This window comes from Staurois parvus, unplaced genomic scaffold (assembly GCF_062004578.1).
Source record: "Staurois parvus isolate SC_StPar_1 unplaced genomic scaffold, SC_StPar_1.0 ptg000186l, whole genome shotgun sequence".
NCBI lineage: Eukaryota > Metazoa > Chordata > Amphibia > Anura > Ranidae > Staurois > Staurois parvus.
This window is the reverse complement of record NW_028317982.1, coordinates 7383457-7407542: the sequence shown is the minus strand read 5'-3', so window position 1 is coordinate 7407542 and position 24086 is coordinate 7383457. Positions and strand designations below refer to the sequence as shown.

The window sequence follows — 24086 nt, the reverse complement described above, 5'->3', positions numbered from 1 at the left end:
GGGAAAACAAGACAAAAAATAAATGAGTAAGAATGGTCACGGTTATTACAATATCACGGCATTTTTTTCAATTGACCTTAAATATTTTTTTTTGGTTGGTATTTGCTTTAGGTTATCCAGTAAAACAAATTAGTTCTCCTGAAATAAATAGAACTTATCTTGATCATGTTTTAGAACCTTCAGTAACAAATGTCTCCACATTCAATGTTGCTACTATAAGATAAGTATACACATGAAGCAGACCTTTCTGCCTTTCTGAAAAGCGATCCACGATGGATGATAGGCAGTGAGGAGGTGATGTGTAGCCTCCTTGGCACCTGTGTTAACCCTCTAAGGTTTGTACCATCATACCGCAACTTCGGTTGCAGGGCAGTTGCTGCATGGCCCCATTCACTGCCCCCTAAATGTGACAGGGGGCATACTTTTTTTCTGTGGTCAAGAAGCATCGCGGTCACAGCATGTGTATATCCCTGTCTAGCTGCAGCTCAGCTTTAAAAAATAGTAGAAGATGCATGTACATGTAGAGCAGTGGTCTCCAAACTGCAGGCCTTTGCTTGTCTTTACCCAGCCCCTGGAGCATTTGTTCCTTCCACTAATACAATGCACTATTCCTCCTACTGACACCAACAATGAGCTACTGTGCCATCCAATGACACCAACGACAGGGCACTATTTCTCCCACTGACACCAACGATGGGGCACTATTCCTCCCCACAATACCAATGATTGAGCACTACTTCTCCTACTGACTACAGGCACTATGCAATTTTTTTTACTCCTGCTGATTACCAAGCCTGAGACATTGGTTACTCTCACAGATGCTGGGGCTTTTTCTACTCCCACTGGTCACTGTCTGGCCCTCAAGGTCTGATGGACAATAAACTGGCACTTTGTTTAGCAAGTTTGGAGACCCCTGATCTATAGAATTGTTATACCCACTACCAGGGGCGGACTGACCATTTGGAAACTCGGGTACTGCCTGAGGGCCCGGGGTCAGTAGGGGGCCCCATGAGATGCCCCTGGTACCTTTTTCATAGGCTTTTTTGAGTCTGGGCAAGGACACAGGGGCCCCATGATCCCCTATTGCCCGGGGCCCCATGAGTTGTCAGTCCGCCCCTGCCCACTACCATATCTCCCTGCAGCTCTTTAGTCATATCTTTACATAGAGTTGAAGAATACATATGCATGTATACATGACAGAAGCAGTCCAGTCCTCTTTAGCAGTTAAATTGGTTCAAAACATATTTTTACCTTAATGCATTCCCTGCATTAAGGTAAAAAATGTTCCAGTAGTTGTCCCCCCTGCCCCCTCCTTCCCCTAGATACTTACCTGGGTCCTATCTCAATCCAGCACTGTGCCTGTCTGTAGTGCTGCTGCTCTCTGTTCCTCTCCTCACAGGACATAGAGGCAGCAGAGGGAGCCATTGGTTCCTGCTGTTGTCAATCAAACTGTGTGGAGGGAGAAGAGGACAGGGCTGAGCTGTGTTTGTCTATGCCTGCAGGAGTGCCCCGACAGCACACAGCTTGCTGCGGGGGAACTCAGAGAAGAAGAGGAGCTATTAGCATGAGCAGGGGACCCCAGAAGGGAAGGTTCAGGGAGGCTCTGTACAATACATTACAAAGGGTACGTAAGTATAACATGTTCTTTATTTTAGGGAAAAAATAGTGCTTTAGAAACACTTTAAAATATCATGTATAGATGCAGTCTTAGACTACAAGAAAATGGTGCCTGGCCACACACAGGATCAAGAGACGTTTAGCTACAATACTGAAAAATGATGAGAATTGGCTTCAGCTCAGTTCCCCACTCATAGAAGAAATCCTCCTAATGCATTTTGCTCATGTGGGGCTTAAAGTGATTCTAAAAGCATGATTTTTTTAAAAGAAAAAAAAACAAACATGTCTGTACTTACCTGCTGTGTGCAGTGGTTTTGCACAGAACAGCCCTGATCCTCTTCTTCTGGGGTCCCCCGCAGGCTCTCCTGGCCCCTTCCTCCTGTTGGGTGACCCCACAGCAAGCAGCTTGCTATGGGGGGCACCCGCTGCTCCATGTGTCCATTCACACATGGGGACATGGCTCAGCCCCGCATCCTCTCTCTTCTCATTGGCTCACTGGCTGTGATTGACAGCAGTGGGAGCCAATGGCTCCCGCTTCTCTCTCAGCCAATGAGAAGAGGGAGTCCCGGGATAGCAGAGACTCTAGTGCACATCACTGGATCAAGAGGAGGCTTAGGTGAGTATTAGGGGGGCCGGGGGGACGCTGCACGCAGAAGTTTTTTTTATCTTCATGCATAGAATGCTTGAAGGTAAAAAACCCTGAGACTTTAGAACCACTTTAATCATAGGCCTCTATGATTAAGCCCCATATGGGTGAAAAGCATTAGGGGGATTCTTCGATGGGTGGAGAACCATGAGATTTAATCGTAGGCCTCTATGACTAAGTTCCACATGGACGAAATGCGTTGGGGGGGGTTTCTATGGGTGGAGACCCGAGCTAAAGCCATTTCTAATCATTTTTCACTATTTTAGCATTACAGTCTTCTTTGAGGCCGGGCACCAGTTTCTTGTAGTCTAAAATGAGCCTGAAGAGCCTTAAATCATTACCAGCACCAGCATACAGCCACGGGACTTACCTTCTGGAGCATTAGAGCAATAATGTTTTTTTAGTTTAGCCTACAGTATTATAGATTCAGTCATTACACTTACAGTAGCAGAGGCAATCTTCCAGAAAGAGGAGAGCGAATTGTTGGCACATTCTTTCCATGAAGGACACGCATTATAGTTCATCCCTAAAATGAATAATATAAATTCATAAGAGGCATATACATTAATTATGTCTCTTTATCAAGTGTTGAAGTCGGTAGATATAGTACTGTGCTTTTTATACCATTCTGTCACTAACTTTCAAGACCTTTTGCCCGGTGATCTCTACTATGTGGTACAAAGATTCCTATAGTTCTGATATGGAAAGATATCTGTTTGCCCTGCTGGAGACCTTCTGTGATGAAGACAAGGCCTAAGGCTGGCCATATATGATTTGTTTTCATTCAATGCAACGAAACAAAGGAAAATTAATCAATTCCTTTATCCACATATTTGAGATGGGTGGGGGAATCCCTCCCATGGAGCTACTGTATTCTGATATAAGGAGAGGAGGCTTCCCGGCTGTCAGAATACACTCATCAGCACCACCAACTACAGTTGGCGGCACTGATCGAGCAAAAATTTTCCAGCAGGCTATTTGTACAGAAGTCGATCAAGAGATCAACTTCTGTACAACCAGCCTGCCCATAGATGGATCCAAATTTGGCAGGTCCCTGCTGATTCGGATGAATTTCGATCCATCTATAGCCTAAAGTGATTTTAAAGGCAGATTTGTTTTTAAATAACAAACATGTTATTCCTGATCTGTGTAATGGTTTTGCACACAGCATCCCTGATCCTCCTCTTCTCGGGTTCCGTGCAAAGTGCCCCCACAGAAATCCACTGCTTTGTTTATCCATTTACATACAGCACAGCACAGTGGCTAAATGGTTAGCACTTCTGCCTGGCAGTACTAGGATTGTTGGTTCAAATCCCAACCATGGTACCACCTGCCTGAAGTTTGTATGTTCTCCCCATGCCTGTTTCCTCCAGGTACTCTGGTTTCCTCCCACACTCCAAAGACATGCTGGTAGGTTAGTTGGCTCCTGTCTAAATTGGTCCTAGTATGTATGATGTGAGTTAGGGACCTTAGATTGTATGCCCCTTGAGGGTTAACGACTGATGTGAGTGTGCAATATTTATGTAAAGCACTGCATACATTGAAGGCTCAATAAAAATACCTGAAATGAAATAAATAGAGACACAGCTTGGCCCCACCCCCCACTATCTACTCATTGGTTCACTGACTGTGATGGATGGTAGTGGGAGCCAATGACTCCTGCTGCTGTCCCAGCCACTGCAAGAGGCGAGACCCTAGACAGCTGATTGAGATGGGACTGGGTAAGTATTGGGGGGCTGCTGCTCACAGAATATTTTTTTCTACATTCATGCATAGAATGTATTAAGGTAAAAACCTTGAGCCTTTACACCCACTTTAAGACGTTAGCTTCTGAAATTTACTTCCTAAAAAACAAGAAATTATTTGTAGCTAATTATTTAGACATATTGTAAGCAGCACTATAAACATACAAAGTACCCTAAAGCAACTTTGATAATTATTAAATAAATTCATAGAATAAACACTGTCTCTGCAGAGTCCAGTTATGGAGCTTAAACTTAATGTAGAACTAAAGGCAACACTTTTTTTTTTATTTTGAGTAGAATAAAGGAGGGTTATAATCCCTGCCTCTTTTGCCATTTGTGTCCCATTGGGGAGATTTCCCTTCATCTCCTGTTCTATAGCCAATACAGGAAGTGGGAGGAATCCCTCCAAAATTAGGAAATCCCTGGTTGTTACCAAGAACACCAGAAGTGTTGTTCCCATTGGAAGATTCCACCCCCCTCCCCCTTTTCCTGTTCTTGGAACATCCCAAAGTTTTGGGTTTTCTTTCACTTTTGCATCCCAATTTTCTGAGATGGGAAAGAGGGATTCATATTAGCAAAAAAGACAGAGCCGTGCTGCGCCCCATTACATGGAGAATTACTATAAAGACTATTACTATTAAACCCAAAAGTGCATATTTGCCACTACTGCTCCCTTTTTCCTGGCTTTTTAAATTTACAAATGCAACAATTTAGAAATCATATGAAAGGTGTAGCTCTATAAAACACTTTTTGATAGATAAATAGTGCATTTTTATACAGGTATAGTCCATAAAGCAATTGTTATATTATCTTGTCCGAACATTTGAGCAAAATTCTACAGGCATAAGGTCAACTTAAGTGGCGCACTGTACAGTATACAGGTGAAACTTGAAAAATTAGAATATCATGCAAAAGATCATTTATTTCAGTAATGCAACTTAAAAGGTGAAACTAATATATGAGATAGACTCATTACATGCAAAGCAAGATAGTCCAAGCCGTGATTTGTCATAATTGTGATGATTATGGCTTACAGCTCATGAAAACCCCAAATCCACAATCTCAGAAAATGACACACTTCTAAGCCCTGCATCCTATGCATCATACGCTCCTTGACCCTGCAGGAGTGTTAAGTACCTGACACCTTTTCTCTGAGAAAAGCCCTATGTGTATATAATGTGTGTGTATATATGTGTATATATATATGCTTTTATTTATTTATTTATTTATTTTACATCAGGGGTCTCCCTTTGCTAGCCTTTGTGTGGCCCAAATTTCTCCCAATGATATGCGGTACTCCCACTGACACCAACAAAGGGACACTATTTCTTACGCTGCTACCAATGATGGGACATTATTCCTCCCATTAATACCAATGATGGGTATTAATGGGAGGAATAGTACCCCATGTTTATTTTCACTGATGCTGGGCCCAGGACATTCTCTACCCCCACTGATCACAATCCAGCCCTCCTAAAGTTTGAAGGACAGTAAACCTGCCCTTTGTTTGAAAAGTTTGGAGACCCCTGTTTAACATCATGCCAATGAGTCACTGCATTCCAATAAGTTTCTTCCTCAATATTTACTTTCTTTATTTGTAGCAAACACCTTCTGACAGAAGATGATTACTACAGTATGAATGTCATAAGATGTTTGCTTCAACTAAAGAGAGCAACTACTGAACAAGAAACGTTTGGAAGAGAGCGGTGTCTGGATGCAATGGAGTAACATGTTATGAAGGTCGCCTGGCAATGTCATGACTTTATACAGGAGAAAAATGGGATTGCAGAGACATAATGCGGTCAAACATATCAGAGGGGCACACCTTGAGAAAGGTGGCTGCACCCCAACCAAACCCTAAACCACATTAAAAGATTCTACCTGTAATTTGTCTCCTATACAAAGCCCTGAAAGTGCCCCAGTGAACATTTTTGTTTTATTGCCATATGCTCTTAAAGAGAGACAAACTTTGCTTTGTAAAGGGCCCCTACATACAGTATTTCAAGCTGGATGGGAACACAGGACCTTATTGCTGTACTAAGGGAAATTTGAAAGCTGCTATTGCTGAACCTCTTCTTAAAACATTAGTTGCCTGATTGATATGTTGTTGCATTGCCTTATGTATTTTCTAAATCCCCAATCCAGAACAAGCATGCAGCAAGTAAAGTCCGAGGTCCTGATCTGTGTATGCTTAGTCCCGGGTTAGTGAATAAGTAAGGAGAGAAATCACAGGGATAGCAGAATAATCATTACATTCCATGGGCAGAAAACGTTGGAGCTTCTATCTGTATACTAAAGGAACATACTGTATACTGAAACTTTTATAAGTGCTTTTAAACCCAATATCTTTTTTTTTAACATAGTCCACCTTTCACCAATTTTCTCTACAATCCTGATTCACCTATATTTGAAGGGTCAGTCCACCCAAGAGTGACATATTAGTTATTGTTGAGTCGCCTATACTATGAGAATTTTATATTTCTTGGAAACTCCAGGATTGAAATATCCACTCCCCAGTTCCAAAGCCTGTTCCAGAAAACCTGGCTGAGTTCCCACCCCTCCTGATACATTCCCCATAATATAGCTTAAAGTGGAATTTCACTCAAAAAGTCAAGCACTGCTGATTCTCTCCCTTCCTACTTGCCTGTGACTGAGTTGCTGATTTTTGGGGGAATGGGGGGTTTTGAGTACTGTGTTTAGCCTGTACCCACTCCCACTTCTGCAATCCTCATCTAGACTTGTCCCACCCCCTCCCCACATACACTACAGAACACCTCCTCATATGTTATAGAGATGGGTAGGTGTTCATAATCCAAATCAGGAGAGCAGCCTATATTAACAGTGCTACTCCTTCATAGATTTAGTACAGTGAGTAACAGGGGCGGACTGATCATTTGGAAACTCGGGCACTGCCTGAGGGCCCGGGGTCAGTAGGGGGCCCCATGATATGCCCCTGGTACCTTTTTCATAGGCTTTTTTGAGTTTGGGCAAGGACACAGGGGCCCCATGATCCCCTATTGCCCGGGGGCCCCATGAGTTGTCAGTCCGCCCCTGGTGAGTAAGTGCTGTGACCCTAGGTCAGGAAGTGTATTACTGGCAAGATCACTGGATGAAAATAAAGAGAATAAAAGGCCACAAAAGAAAACTAATGCAGCCACAACATCTAAGGATTGGCAAGCTGCAATATATGCAATTATTTTTCTTGTGTTTAGATAGTATTTAATGTATTTTATTCCATCATTTCATGATTGGTACTCTCTCCTGACACCAGGGAGGGAGGTCCAATCATCAAGTACTAATGTTGTCAGATGGAGAGTCACATACTTGGAAGTATTAGAACAGGGGTCTGCAAACTTTCTAAACAAAAGGCCAGTTTATTGTTCTCCAGATTTTTTAGGGGGCTGGACTGTGGCCATTGGAAGTAGAAACTGTCTTGGTGTCAGTGGGAGTAAACAATGCATGTTTGGTATTAGGAGGAGGAATAGTGCCCTACCACTAGTGTCAGTGTGAGGAATAGTGCCCCATCATTGGTGTCAGTGTGAGGAATAGTGCCCCATCATTGGTGTCAGTGTGAGGAATAGTGCCCCATCATTGGTGTCAGTGTGAGGAATAGTGCCCCATTGTTGGTGTCAATGGCAGAAATAGTGCCCCATCGTTGTAGTCAATGGCAGAAATAGTGCCCCATTGTTGATGTCAGTAGCAGAAATTATGTCCCATTGTTGGTGTCAGTAGCAGGAATTATGTCCCATTGTTGGTGTCAGTGGGAGGAATAGTGTCCAATTGTTGATGTCAGTAGCAGGAATTATGTCCCATTGTTTGTGTCAGTAGCAGGAATTATGTCCCATTGTTGGTGTCAGTGGGAGGAATAGTGTCCCATTGTTGATGTCAGTTGCAGGAATTATGTCCCATTGTTGGTGTCAGTGGGAGGAATAGTGTCTAATTGTTGATGTCAGTAGCAGGAATATTGCCCCATTGTTGGTGTCAGTGGGAGGAATAATGTCTTATGTCAGTGTAAGAAAATGTGCTCCAAGGGCCAGATAAAGGCAAGCAGGGGGCCACATCCGGCCCTCAGGCCACAGCTTGGAGACCATTGTATTAGAGATTCTCTTCACTACCAGCATATGAACCAAGTGGTAGGAGAGTGAAGGTACAATTCTGGTTCTGGGTGGAAGGAGGGGATTATAGTGTAACTTTTGCTATTCCTTGCCTCATTTTTACTTTTAAAAGATAAATTAGTATTCCATATTTTAATCACCAAAGGTTTACCTGGACTAGCAGTCTTCCCACACCACGTAAGGCCATTGAATAGGAAGCCTAGGAAAGTGTCCTCCAGTGTCAGAAAACTTTCTGTGGCTTTTGTATAGCGATGAACCAGATCATTTGTTCTACTCCAAAGAAGACTCTTGAATAAAACATAATACATTCAGGCAATGGTGGAAGACTCTGGGCACAGTTATTCTACATATTTGAATGTACTGTATTGTGTGGTTAGTCTGTAAAGACAGGACTGAAGAGGTTTCAGCTACTTTTGTATTCTGTACAGTAAAAAGTCTTGTTTCATTCACAATTCCTTTTCCACTCTAGTTAGTATTAATGTATACTGGTCTGTAACCAATAAAAAAAGAAAAAATGTTAAAGTGGAATTCCAGGATTAATCCCAATTGCTCTTAAAACTGCCCCCTCCTTCCTAACATCTATGCTTACTATCCTGTGTTAGAAAGAGTTGTATACATACCTATTTTTAGCCTGCTCCGGTTGGGTTGCATGACTCCACTCCCCTGTGTCAGCTAGCGCAGGCACATGGGAGAGGAGGGAGCGCTGACAACAGATGGACCATTGAAGTCTATGAGTGATGTCACCACTTCAGGCTTTACTAGTCATTGTTGGAGCACTCTCTCCTTTCCCCCGCAGCACACAGTTAACCCTTTGATTGCCCCTCATGGTAACCCCTTCCTGCCCAGTGCCATTAGTACAGTGTCAGTGCTTTTTCTTAGCACTGATTGTAACAATCATGCACACAAGGAGAGGCGCGGTTCTCCATTTTGCTCCAAACTTCTGCATGTTGGTATTTCTCTTAAATTCCAAATCAGTCTCCCTCCTCCGATTTTCCCCCTCCCTCAGGAATGCAATCAGTGTATGATGCTGAGCCCTTGCCTAACAATCCTTTGCCCAAATAAGGTAATTGGGTTCTGTTGTAAGAGACACCCTGTTGACTTTGGGTAAAATAAGCTGTTATGCTTTGTGTGTAGACAGAGAAGTGAGGACCTTCTGCGTTTTAACATCTAGAAGACAGAGAGAAAGGGGAATCTTGCTGTAACAATGAAACTGAGTGCGAGACCAGAAATCCCTTTTGAGCTCACCAGTCTTGAAACTGCTTAACCCCAGGCATCTTTCGGCAAGTACTTATTTACCTAATCTTCTTTCTGTTATCTGTTTGCTGTGCTGTTGTGCTCTGTATATTTATATATATATATATATATATATATATATATATATATATATATATATGTTACATCTTTTTTCTGTAAATATTTCTACTGCACCCTTTTGACCTTTTAGTAATAAATCTTACTTTCTGAAAGTGTTGAACTGTTTCTATAGCTCTTTAATGTGACTTATGAATCCCTGCCGCTGAAGAGTGCTACTATGAGTGTTTAACCCTCTGTATTACCTGTCCGCGGAGATAGCGGTATACCGACGATTAACCAATCATCCTAGTGTATTGCTGAGTTTCCTCTTTCTCTATACAAAAAGGAGGTGGTGGCAGTGTGAAGGGTTAATTGCATAATTAACCTGACCCAGTAATAAACGCTCCCAGGCTGCAGGTACATCGATTGTGGTCCAATTAGCTGGAAAATTGTTGTGCAGGGTGCAGCTGGGCGTGGCATTGTTAAGCACATGACATCGCGGTTTTAGATTGGCTAGTCCTTCGGTCATGAGTAGAGATGAGCGAATCGAACATGACGAAGTGGAATTCGTTCCGAAGATTTGGAAAAATTCTATTCGCGACGAATCCGAAGATTAGCAAACTTCGGATGCACGAATCGAATTTTCCCAAAAATGGCGGCGACATGTGTGGCGACGGAGAAAATGGACAGAGAAGATGGGGCGGGGATCTCTGGGAAGGCGCGCAGACAAGGCGCGCTGATCCATAATGCATTCATGACATGTGATCGCATTAGCCAATCAGCAGCCAGCCAGCACTGTGTAATGGTGGAGCTATAAATCGCGGCCATCTTAGAATTCTCCATTAGCCTCCGGTCATTCAAGAGAGACAGACCTGTGTGTATTAAGGGACAGAGTTAGGGCCACAGAGACTTTAGGGCCACAGAATCGTTACTCAGGGACACAGAATCATTACTCAGGGACACAGAATCGTTACTCAGGGACACAGAATCGTTACTTAGGGCCACAGCTATCAAAGAATCGAAAATTTAAAGTGACATACACCCTTTTTTTTTTGGTGGCTGTCGTGCACAGTTGGTGCTGCAGTTTGCCGATTGTGCAAAATAAACGGACTTTCGGCTTCACAACCACTATTGTACGTTCAAAGAGTTAAATCCATTTACACGCCGGCTGGCGGTAATATTTTTTGGGTGATTAGTGCATTCCAGTGACATAAACGTACAGTTTACAGCCAACGGCAAGCTGCAATTGACCGATTGTGTACAATAAACTGACTTTCTGCTTCACAACCACTATTGTACGTTCAAAGAGTTAGATCCATTTACACGCCGGGTGGCGGTAATATTTTTTGGGTGATTAGTGCATTCCAGTGACATAAACGTACAGTTTCCAGCCAACGGCAAGCTGCAATTGACCGATTGTGTACAATAAACTGACTTTCTGCTTCACAACCACTATTGTACGTTCAAAGAGTTAAATCCATATACACGCCGGGTGGCGGTAATATTTTTTGGGTGATTAGTGCATTCCAGTGACATAAACGTACAGTTTACAGCCAACGGCAAGCTGCAATTGACCGATTGTGCTAAATAAACTGACTTTCTGCTTCACAACCACTATTGTACGTTCAAAGAGTTAAATCCGGTTTTATTTTTGGGGTGCTTATTGAATTAAAGAGTATGTCAGACAACACGCAGAGGAGTGGCAGAGGAGGCAATGTTTCAGGAGCGAGCAGACGTGGCAGCAGAGGAAGGGGTCGAGGCAGCACTAGTCGCAGCCAGAGGCCAGTGCTCCCGGTGTCATCCAGCGGTCGTGTCTCCACCGACAACCCTGCCGTCATCGATTGGTTGACTCGGTCGTCTTCCTCTTCCCAGGTCACCTCTGACACCTACAGCCAACGGTCGGTGGGTACATCAGACACAACCGTTAGTTGGCATGGCCCGGGAGCAAGCCCACTGAAATCACGTGTCCTCGACCTGCCCCTGTCCTTTGGTGTTCTCTCACCAAGCGAAGTATCGCATGCTGTGGGCTCAGCCCCACTGTACAGTGAGGAAGAGCTAACAGAGGGCGGTCAGGAACGGGGGGAGACATCCGCCTCTTCAGCAGCCAGGCGAAGAAGTACTGGCGAGGAGAGTGGCTCGGTAGCCGGTCTAGAGACAGGTCTGTCTCCTGACCCACACGCAGCCGAGGGGGCTAGTAGTGACACGGAGACCCTAATTGATGATGATGAGGCTGATCGCACTTGGCAGCCTCGTCGTCATCAGGCTATTGCTTCCGCATCATCAGGAGAAGAGGGTGCCAGCTTGCCAGCGAGCCAAACAGTCGGTGGGTTGCCCAGGAGGCAGCAGGGTCGCAGCAGTGTCAGTGGAGCCAAACGGCCACGGAGTAGAGCACCAGGTCCACTGCAGCCTACCACCACGGCCAGTAGTGGTGCCGGTGTGCACGGAGGAAGTAGCAGTCAGCCAGTGAGGAGCAGCGGGGGCAAAGTTTCCTACTCGGCGGTGTGGCAATTCCGCCCGAGGAAGTAAACGTAGCCGTATGTCGACTATGTGGCCAGAAAGTCAAGCGTGGCCAGGGGGCCAATGTTGGGACTACAGCGTTCCGTCAGCATATGCAGCGTCGCCATTTGGTGGCCTGGGAAAACCGTGATAAAGATACGGCGGTTCTGCCTGCCCCAGCCCCCGCTCCATCACCCGCTCCGTTACTTGCTCCGTCACCCGACGTCAATCTCCCTCTATCAGCCAGTCAAGGCTCCAACACCTCTGCTGAGGGGAGTTGTCGCTCGTTGGCATCTTCCGCTCGTTCAGATGCTCCTTCTCCTGCTACTCCTCTTTACGGATTCCGTCAGCAGTCTTTCTTGGAATCCGTTTCCAAGAGACAACAGTTTGCGAGCACACACCCGACGGTGCAGAAGCTGAACGTCCTCCTGTCCAAGTTGCTGGTGCTGCAGTCCCTCCCTTTCCAAGTGGTGGACTCAGCACCTTTCCGAGAAATGATGGCTTGTGCCGAGCCGCGGTGGAGAGTGCCAAGCCGGCATTTCTTCGCCAAAAAGGCAGTGCCAGCCCTGCATTCACATGTAGAAGAGATGGTGGGCCAGTCTTTGAGCATGTCGGTCTCTGCCAAAGTGCACGGCAGCGCCGACGTGTGGAGCTGTAACTACGGTCAGGGACAGTACATGTCATTTACGGCCCACTGGGTGAACGTGGTGCCGGCACAGCCGCACCAGCAACTTGGACAGGTCACGCCGCTTTTGCCTCCACGTTTGCACGTCCTTGGTCCAGCAAAGATGTCCGCCTCTACCACCTCTTCTTCCGCCGTGTCCTCAGCCGCCACCCCCGTGCCAAGTCCCATTACCCGACCGGCATATCACATGTGCAGGGCGCAACGGTGTCACGCTGTGCTGCACGTGGTATGCCTTGGCGAACGTAGTCACACAGGGGAGGAACTTCTGAGTGTAATGAACAGAGAAATCGACAGATGGCTGTCTCCGCGCAAACTGAAAATCGGAACCATGTTGACCAACAACGGAAAGAACATGGTGTCTGCTCTGCGTCAAGGAAGGTTGTGCCATGCGCCATGCATGGCTCACGTGTTCAATCTGGTTGTCAAGCGGTTCCTAAAATCCACCATCCCACTGCAAGACATCCTTAAAATGTCACGTAAACTTTGCATGCATTTCAGCCATTCCTACACCGCAAAGCACACCCTCCTTGAGCTGCAGCGGCAGAACGGAATTCCACAGCATCGCCTGATCTGCGACGTTGCAACAAGGTGGAATTCAACCCTACATATGTTAGACCGCCTTTACGAACAGCGAAAGGCCATCACAGATTTCCTGATGTTACAAGCGGATAAAGGTACTCCCCTGTGTAACTTAGATGTCAGCCATTGGCAGCTCATGCGTGACACCTGCCGCTTGCTCAGGCCCTTTGAGGAGGCCACGCTATTCGTGAGTCGGCAGGACTATGGGATGAACGACGTCATTCCTCTGTTGCACGTCCTGGAACAAATGCTGTTAACAATGGCTGGTCAGGGTGCGGTAGACATAGCGCACAGATCTCAACGCCACATGACCCCTGTGGGGGCAGGACAGGAAGAAGAGGAGGAGGTAGAGGAGGACATTGGTGCTCAGGAATTATTGAGTGAAATGGGTGGTTTTTCCACTCAGCGGACAGGAGTGGAGGAGCAGGAGCATCTGGTAGAGGAGGAGGAGGAGACAGAGGACCCAGACGCACCATGGCAGTATGCTGTGGAGATGGAGGCAGGGAGTCCCTCGCATTCCTTGGCACAAATGGCCCATAGCATGCTCGGTTGCTTGCATAGCGACAGCCGAATAATAACCATCAGACAGAGGGATGACTTTTGGCTGTCCACCTTGTTGGACCCTCGCTACCGTTCAAAAATGGTGGCCTTTTTCACACCTGCTGAGAGGGAGGCCAAAATAACGTACTATAAAAACCACCTATGTAGTCAGTTGGTCTCTGCCTTTCTGCGCCAACGTCCATCCTCAGACACTGTGGGCCCTGTGCGCTCGCGTTCCGCTGCCATGGCAGCAGGGGAGGGGTGGGGTGGTAGGAGCAGTGGCAGCTCCACCAGCAGCGGCTGCCTCAGTCTGCAGTCGATGATGAGTAGCTTTCTTCACCAGCGCAGTGAGGAAACTACTAACCAGCCGCAGCAGCAGCAGCATCAGGTGGACCTGGAGCAGGACCTCAAACAACAGGCTTGGGCCTACTTGGACAGCACCCTGCCAACCAAGGTAGACAATCCCCTTGACTACTGGGCAACGAAACTTGACCTTTGGCCCCAACTAGCTGAATTTGCCCTTGAAAGGCTGTCATGCCCGGCCAGTAGCGTGGCATCGGAGCGCGTGTTTAGTGCGGCAGGAGGTTTTGTAACTCCGCGGAGGACACGACTGTCCACCCAAAGTGTGGAGAGACTCACGTTTGTGAAAATGAATCAGGCGTGGATTAGTCTGGATTTCAAACCACCAGTTCCTGACACAACTGACTAAATCCGCCATGAATCATGCCCCAAACATGTTATTAGGGACAAATGGAAGACCTCCACCTGATCCGTACATTTGTATATATATTTTATTGAGAGGCTGCTGGTCGGCCGACTCATGTTTTGCACATTTTTAATGACTTATACTCTGCAGGTCGGGCCCCTCATGAATTGGGGTTTTTAAATTATTTATACTTCGCTGGACGACCGTCACATGAATTGAACCTTTTTAATGACTTATACTCTGCTGGTCGGGCCCCTCATGAATTGGTGTTTTTAAATTATTTATACGTCGCTGGACGACTGTCACATGAATTTAAACTTTTTAATTATTTATAGTCGACCAGTTCCAGACCGATGGAATAGCAATTTTTTTAAATATTTATTTGACACGTGTTGTCCATCTCATCAATGAGGTGGACTGTTTATTTATTGGCCACGGTTTGGCCCCCTCCTGTTTCTTACATTGTTAACTTGTTGTATCGGTCACGGTTTGGCCACATGTTTGGTTGTCTTGTTAAGATTTTCTGTAATGTACACAGTTACGCTTGACTTGTCGACTTTCCACAATCTACTAAGGTATAGCATCGCATCAAAGTTTTTTGTTTTTTTTTGGTCTAAACCATTTCTTATAATGTCAATTTGTAGGATACGCCGCTGTAAGGCGACCTACTTTTTTGTCACTGTGTAGACATCTATTTATAGGCCGATGTTTGGCCAGAAAGATATATTTAGTAATAACCTAGCCGTTCAAGCCGCTCACTGAACACCTCGGGAATTGCTTTGTATATCTGTCGCCTTAGGGGCCGCTGTCTGGCGACATAATTTTTTGTCACTGTGCAGACATCTATTTATAGGCCGATGTCTGGCCACAAAAATATATTTAGTAATAACCTAGCCGTTCAGGCCGCTCCCTGAACACCTCGGGAATTGCTTTGTATATCTGTCGCCTTAGAGGCCGCTGTCTGAACAGCTCATGAATTGCTTTCTATATGTGTCGCCTTTGAGGCCACTGGCTGGACAGCTGATGAATTGATTTGTATATATGTCCTTATTGTCCGCTGTCCGGACAGCTCATGAATTACTTTTTGTATATAGCCTTCCAAACCACTCTCAGAATAAGTCATGATATTCATGCTGTGTATAGCCTTATAGACCAATGGTCAATCAAGTCATGATTGTTATAGTGTGTATAGCCTTATAGGCCGCTGTCTTTACAACTTTATAATTCCATGCAGTATATTTTATGGGTATTACTGTTTAACCAGATGGTTTTTAATCCATACGTTTGTCATATTTGATGTATTTGGTTTTTATCTGCATCTTTATTCAGTGCCAGAATCGCTTCATATATGAGATCCCACTCATTTATATTTTTATAACTTTGCCTTTCACCAGGCCGTTTTTGCTACAAGGGGGCACACAGTATGGTCCATGCATTACTATACTTGCCCCGTGCGTTTTTAGGATTGCAGTATCTTATTCCCAGTAAGATTACTGCAGAACCAACACCTGTATGTCCATATATTCATGTTGGTCTTCTTTAAAATGGCCGCCGCGGACACTACTGCGCATGCGTGAACGGCCGATCGCTACTGCGCATGCGCGAACCGGCAATAACGGTGCCGCCGCATTGCAGTGATTTTGGCGCCTTTTTAGGTTTAAAACACCACACTTACCACTGGCACAGTCCCCTCTGATGATGTGTACTTACACGATACGCGTTAGGGAAGTGCCAAGCTATCTTATGTACATGTACCTCCGGTCTGGCCGTTTATAAGCAGCTGTACCTTTTGCTAGCTCTTTATTTCTGGGGAGCCTGTAAATCCAGAAGGTCCTGGGACTGTGCCCAACAAGAACACATCTGCAGTGACATCCCTGGATCCGTGATACAGCTTCTCCTGGAACCGATGACATCTAGTGGTCACCCTATAGATGACACCCACCTGATCCATTAACACAGTGGCTGGATACAGCTTCCATCCGGACAGATGACATCTAGTGGTCACCCTATAGATGACACCGCCTTGCTCCAGTGATACAGTGGCTGAGTACCAGGGACAGGTCTTAAATGTCCCATGCGCTTTAACATGCGCTATCTGGTTAGTGCATTACTTGGCTATTCTTTATCATTTCTGATATCTACTATCTCTGGCTCCTCACGCGTTGGAGACTGTATACGTATTTAGCACATCTGATGAACTGACGCCGTCATTTTGCCGATCCACATTCATATGGGATCTATCATATGTGTAATCATTGTTTTAAGTTAGCGCTGCACTTTCATATTTTACCATTTACTCTGGAGGTTCACGAGGTGCCTTTTTGTGCCAGCAGCTACCCTATCTACATCCACATACTGCGCTCGATTTTATATATATTTTTTATATATAAGTTTATTTGATTTGTATATATGTACTTATTGTCCGCTGTCCGGACAGCTCATGAATTACTTTTTGTATATAGCCTTCCAAACCACTCTCAGAATAAGTCATGATATTCATGCTGTGTATAGCCTTATAGGCCAATGGTCAATCAAGTCATGATTGTTATAGTGTGTATAGCCTTATAGGCCGCTGTCTTTACAACTTTATAATTCCATGCAGTATATAGCCCTATCGGCCACTTTCTGGCATCCAGTTGCTGTAGCCCCCATCACCACACTGTGCCACGGGCCCCTGTACCGCCTTCTCATACTGCTGCCAGATCCATCTTCTGCCATGTGCGTCTTTGTCGTCTGCTCACGCTGCTGGGTTCCAGTTTTAAACCTAGGCCTGTGTATGGCTTCCGAATACTGCTGCCTCCACCGCCACCCTGCGCCATGTGCCTCTGTCGTCTGCTCACGCTGCTGACGGCTTCCGCTTTTTAACCTAGGCCTGTGTATGGCTTCCGAATACTGCTGCCTCCACCGCCACCCTGCGCCATGTGCCTCTGTCGTCTGCTCACGCTGCTGACGGCTTCCGCTTTTTAAACTAGTCCTGTGTATGTCTTCCGAATACTGCTGCCTCCACCGCCACCCTGCGCCATGTGCCACTTTCGGGTCTCCTCACACTGCTGCCAGGTCCATACTGATTCATGGCCCCCTGTACCGGCTCCTCATGAACGTGGTTCAGCGGGTTTGCATCACTTAACGGCAAATTGTTGACAAATGCTGGGACGTTCAGTGTTGTGCGCATTAAGCCAGACACCAAAGGGCAGCACAGACCTGTTATTACTCGCTCAAGCATGGCTGAACAAAACCAGTCTCTACCACAAATTGGACCCAGACCTGCCCAGGGTCTCGTAACTAGATTGCACGGAGGAGTAGAGTCCGTTATCGGAATTAGACAAAACGCCACACCAAAAAGAGTGGCCATTTCCAACACTTATTCCAGAAAGAGGAACAACCCGTTTCATATACGGCCCGTAGACGTTTCACGTCTGCCACATTCAGTCGATTTAAGACGCAAGCTCCACTTCCTGTGGTCTCTGACCGTCGATATACCTTTAAGTGTCAGCTTTGAAGCTATATTCCCTCCGGAGCACTGACACTGGTGCCCTTCCGTCAACATGCCTTTAAGTTTCAGTTTTCAACCATATTCCCCACAGAAGCCAAACTCTTGGGTATCCCAGAAGCTGCTCAGCGGGTCAGGGCAATAAAGCTCCCGGTTCGCAGGTTGTTCCGTCTTATGGATGGAAGTACGACGGTATATGATCTTCTTCGCACCCACGGCATTACCTCATAAAATTTCTGCATTGCATCTGCAATCACAACGCTGACTTCCCGGATCGCCACTCAGCCATTGGACTCTTGATAGTCGTCTCCCCACACTGCTGCTGGGGGGACTTTTTAACCTAGGCCTGTGTATGGCCTTCAATTGAAGCTGCTTCCGCTCCGCCACTCTGCCATTGGACTCTTGATAGTCGTCTCCCCACGCTGCTGCTGGGGGGACTTTTTAACATAGGCCTCTGTATGGCCTTTAATTGAAGCTGCTTACGCTCCGCCACTCTGCCATGGGCCTCTTGGGTATCCCAGAAGCTGCTCAGCGGGTCAGGGCAATAAAGCTCCCGGTTCGCAGGTTGTTCCGTCTTATGGATGGAAGTACAACGGTATATGATCTTCTTCGCACCCACGGCATCACCTCATAGAATCTCTGCATTGCATCTGCAATCACAACGCTGACTTCTCGGATCGCCACTCAGCCATTGGACTCTTGATAGTCATCTCCCCACACTGCTGCTGGGGGGACTTTTTAACCTAGGCCTGTGTATGGCCTTCAATTGAAGCTGCTTCCGCTCTGCCACTCTGCCATTGGACTCTTGATAGTCGTCTCCCCACGCTGCTGCTGGGGGGACTTTTTAACATAGGCTTCTGTATGGCCTTTAATTGAAGCTGCTTATGCTCCGCCACTCTGCCATGGGCCTCTTGGGTATCCCAGAAGCTGCTCAGCGGGTCAGGGCAATAAAGCTCCCGGTTCGCAGGTTGTTCCGTCTTATGGATGGAAGTACGACGGTATATGATCTTCTTCGCACCCACGGCATTACTTCGTAGAATTTCTGCATTGCATCTGCAATCACAACGCTGACTTCCCGGATCGCCACTCAGCCATTGGACTCTTGATAGTCGTCTCCCCACACTGCTGCTGGGGGGACTTTTTAACATAGGCCTCTGTATGGCCTTCAATTTAAGCTGCTTACGCTTCGCCACTCTGCCATGGGCCCCTGTACCGCCTCCTCTTGCTGCTGCCAGGTCCAGAGTGTGTCATGGGTCCCTGTACGGCCTCCCATTGCTGCTGACTTCATCGCCAGACTCTGCCATGTGCCATTTTGAGGTCTCCTTACACTGTTGGTGGGTTCCATTTTGTGATAGAGTGCTGTATGGCCTTCCATTGCTGCTGCCTCCACCGCCACCCTGCGCCATGTGCCTCTGTCGTCTGCTCACGCTGCTGACGGCTTCCGCTTTTTAACCGAGGCCTGTGTTTGGCTTCCGAATACTGCTGCATCCACCGCCACCCTGCGCCATGTGTCTCTGTCGTCTGCTCACGCTGCTGACGGCTTCCGCTTTTTAACCTAGGCCTGTGTATGGCTTCAGAATAATGCTGCCTACACCGCCACCCTGCGCCATGTGCCTCTGTCGTCTGCTCACGCTGCTGCCAGGTCCATACTGATTCATGGCCCCCTGTACCGGCTCCTCATGAACGTGGTTCAGCGGGTTTGCATCACTTAACGGCAAATCGTTGACAAACGCTGGGACGTTCAGTGTTGTGCGCATTAAGCCAGACACCAAAGGGCAGCACAGACCTGTTATTACTCGCTCAAGCATGGCTGAACAAAACCAGTCTCTACCACAAATTGGACCCAGACCTGCCCAGGGTCTTGTAAGTAGATTGCACGGAGGAGTAGAGTTCGTTATTGGAATTAACTGTGAGGGACTTTTAAACCTAGGCCTGTGTATGGCCTTCAATTGAAGCTGCTTCTGCTCCGCCACTCTGCCATTGGACTCTTGATAGTCGTCTCCCCACGCTGCTGATGGGGGGACTTTTTAACATAGGCCTCTGTATGGCCTTCAATTTTAGCTGCTTACGCTCTGCCACTCTGCCATGGGCCCCTGTACCGCCTCCTCATGCTGCTGCCAGGCCCGTAATCTGCCATGGGCCCCCGTACCGACTCCTCATGCTGCTGCCAGGCCCGTAATCTGTCATGGGCCCCTGTACCGCCTCCTCATGCTGCTGCCAGGTCCAGAGTGTGTCATGGGTCCCTGTGCGGCCTCCCATTGCTGCTGTCTCCATCGCCACACTCTGCCATGTGCCACTTTCAGGTCTCCTCACACTGCTGGTGGGTTCCATTTTGTCATAGGGTGCTGTATGGCCTCCCATTGCTGCTGCCTCCACCGCCACACTGTGGCTCCACACTCTGGTTTTGGCCCCGTGACTGCCCAAATGAGTGAAGTGTGCGGTGATTCTAAGATTGACGGCACTCATCTGCATGTCATACTGACTGACAGTATTATTTCTCTTCCCCAGCAGACTCCAAGGGCATTTAAATTAAAGGTACAGTGTTCTGCACTAATATAAAGGCTCTCTGAAGCCTAGAAACACCCTTTTTATAGGTTAAATTCGCAGCGAATATATTCGGCTCAAAGCGAATTTATTCCGCGAATTCGGCGAATCAGCCGAACCGAATTTTTGAATAATTCGCTCATCTCTAGTCATGAGTTTGGTGAGAAGGTCAGGGGTCTCACACCACGATCGTCACACTGATCACTGTATTGGTGTCAATGGGGATGTCAGTGACACCAAGTCAGTTCCCTCCAGTGTCAGAATGCCCGCTGCAGTCCCGCTATAAATCGCTGATCGCCGCCATTACTAGTAAAAGAAAAAATAGGGGAAAAAATCCCAATATATATACCGCCATTTGTAAACACTATAACTTTCGCGTACACCGATTAATTTACATGTGTTAGGATTTTTTTTAGCAAAGACATGTAGCAGAATACATTTTGGCCTAAATTCATGATGAAGTTTGATTTTTTTTTTTTTTTATGAACATATTTAATAGCAAACAGTCAAAAATATTGGTTTTTTTTTCTCAAAATTGTTGGGCTTTTTTTTTTTATTTTATAGCGCAAAAAATTAAAAGCGCACAGGTGATCAAATACCACTGAAAGAAAGCTCAATTCGTGGGAAAAAAAGGGCATAAATTTCATTTGGGTGCAGCATTGCATGACCGCACAATAGTCAACAAAAGTAACGCAGTGCTGTAACGAAAAAAATGGCCTGCTTAGGAAGGGGGGTAAATCCTCTGGAGGGCAAGTGATTAATCTACTAGTGTATGGCCAGCTTTAGTATGTATGTGCCATACCTGTGGGATCCCTCTGAAATCTGGAAATCCCTGTACTAGGCACTGCTAGACAGGAAGAAGGACAGAGGTGGGGAAGTGATGTCACAATTTCCATCTTGTCCAATCAGAGAACACTTTGCATTCACTGAGAAATTGGAAAGTGTTCTCTAAATGGCATCCATGCCAAGCGAGTGACCTCCTGTGTTCAAAATGCATCAAGGCAGCTGCTCAGCACAAGACCTGGAAGACAGCAAGGATCACTGTAGCAGTAGTAATGGTGCCTACTATGGTGATTTCCAGCTTCCAGGTGGATCTCACAGGTTTTGCATATACATTGGTCAAAGATGAACTAATGTAACTATGTAAACATTGCCAGGCCTGGAATTCAGGTATAAAATTAGCACAAAACAGGACACTGAGAGTTTTCTGTAAAAGAAGGGCTCCAAACCAACCAAGTAATACTTTGCACCAGGGTTCTTTCATTTTATAGTTCCATCCAGGGCAGGGTGGCAATTGCCCCTGGGCCACTCTGATGCCCCCCATAAAGACCACTGCAGCGCCGTTTCACTCACAGTATGAGTGTCCCATTCCCCTTGTTCCACACTGGCTGCTACTGCCCACTGCCTGGTTGATAGGACCTAGCATCTGGCAACCGGGGACATCACCTAATGCAGGCCCCAGCATTTAGGGTTGGGTTTGGGGAAGGATGAAACGTCTTCCTCTTACTCCTAGTGCTTAGCTCCAGCCACCTCCTCCGGCCCCCTGTTTAGCATTTGGGAGTCTCAGTCTACTCAGTCTGAGGTGAGGCGGGCGCCAGGGATGGAACCACATGTCATGAGGGAGCCAGTTAGAGACCCATCAGAAAGGATGACCGCTGAGCTGCTGCTGTAGGAGGACAGATGAACCCCGCTGAGGGATGGGAGGAGGAGGTCACAGCCTTAGATCTCTGGGTTACATGCTGGGATATGTAGTCCTTCACAGTTGGGGGATGTGACCATCTCAAAAATGGAAGACTAAAGGTCCCAGCATGAACCCATCAGAGCTGAAGATGTGACACCCCACCCACCCCAACTAGTGATTTCCCATCTTGAACCCCTGAGATCTAAGAGGTCACATCCTTAGATCTCAAGGTTCATGCTGGGACTTGTAGTCTTTCACTTCTGTGGGGGTCACATCCTTAGATCTCAAGTCTACTCAGTCTGAGGTGAGGCCGGGTGTCAGGGATGGAACCACATGTCATGAGGGAGCCTGGCAGAGACAGCTGAGGATGACAGCTGAGCTGCTGCTGGTGGAGGACAGATGACCCCCGCTGAGGGATGTGAGGAGGAGGTCACATCCTTAGATCTCAGGTTTACATGCTGGGATATGTGGTCCTTCACTTTTGGGGTATGTGACCCTCCCAAAAGTGAAAGACTAAAGGTCCCAGCATGAACCCATCAGAGCTGAAGATGTGACCCCCCTCCCCCAAACTAGTGAATTCTCATCTTGAACCCCTGAGATCTAAGGGGTCACAATCTTAGATCTCAAGGGTTCATGCTGGGACTTGTAGTCCACTTCTGTGGGGGTCACATCCTTAGATCTCAAGGGTTCATGCTGAGACTTGTAGTCCTTCACTTCTGTGTTGGTCACATTCTTAGATCTCAGGGGTTCATGCTGGGACTTGTAGTCCTTCACTTCTGTGGGGGCCACATCCTTAGATCTCAGGGGTTCATGCTGGGACTTGTCACTTTTGTGGGATGTGACCCTTCCTAAAGTGATGGACTGCAAGTCCCAGCATGAACCCCTTTGAGGTGAGGACGGGAAACACCCCAACAAGTGAAAGACTACAAGTCCCAGCATGAACCCCTCAGAGCTGAGGATGGGAAACACCCCAAAAAGTGAAGGACTACAAATCCCAGCATGAACCCGTGAGCTCTAAGGATGTGACCCCTCCAAAAGTTATCAGTAGTTGGACTGATAAATTATATGCTTCTTTTAATATAATACTTTTTTTTTATTTTGTTTTTTTTTTTTGTTGCAGGGGGGCTGAAGGGGTGCAAGTAGCTGGTCTTGCATAGCGTGAAACACCGGCCCTGCATACACAGTATTGGATTACTATTTATCATTCAGTATTTGCCATTTCTTGTGCTCTGATGTAAAGAGGGGTTTGTATGGCGGAGCCACAGAAGGACTACATTATTCACACACTAAGGTCCCTGAAGAGGACAGTTGGCCATGACTTGAAGTTAGAAGAAAAGAGGTTCACAAAGTGGACCAATGTAACTATGCAATACAAACCATACCTGGAATTCGAAGGAAATAGATAAAATGCAGCGCTAAAATCAACAAGCAGAGAAATCGATCTAAAAAGTTCGATCTAAAAAGTTCGATCTGAAATTTGTTATCAAATGTTTGTTTAGTTCATCAATATGATATTAAAGTGGGCACAGCTATGAGGAATCCGGAAGAAATGGCAAAAATGCGCACTCACCGACCGCGCAAAGGAAATGCGCATGTGTGTATTAAATTCCACAGATATCGATCTCCCTCAGGAAGGGATGTCATCAAACGATAGTCTGCTGGGCTCACAGTGTCCCCTCTGATGATGTACCTTAGCACGAAAGGCCTCAGGAGGAACTGACAGCCTGTGACGCCTTATTGCCGCACAGACCACGAGGAGGTCTGGTGGCCATTCTACTATTCAGGGTCAGTAACTTTTTTAACCCTTTGTTTTCCTGCATTATATTTCTTGGCATTTGCCAGCACCTATACAGATCTACCCTGCACTAAGTTTGTTACCAATAAAGTTTTTTGACATACTACACTATGGGTACTCTTCCCCTTTTTGCCCCTCATTGAGGGGTCAGCAG

The 24086-nt window shown here is 46.5% G+C and overlaps 1 protein-coding gene across 1 annotated transcript in view; it reads right to left on the bottom strand.

Annotated features, from left to right (window-relative positions):
* The window catches only part of LOC149462103 (ADP-ribosyl cyclase/cyclic ADP-ribose hydrolase 1-like), a 63224-nt gene that overhangs the window by 18262 nt on the left and 20876 nt on the right, over positions 1-24086 (bottom strand). Inside the window, 2 exon segments of the mRNA XM_089677441.1 lie at positions 2707-2789; positions 8275-8410. Of these exon segments, the coding sequence (XP_089533567.1) occupies positions 2707-2789; positions 8275-8410 (219 nt within the window).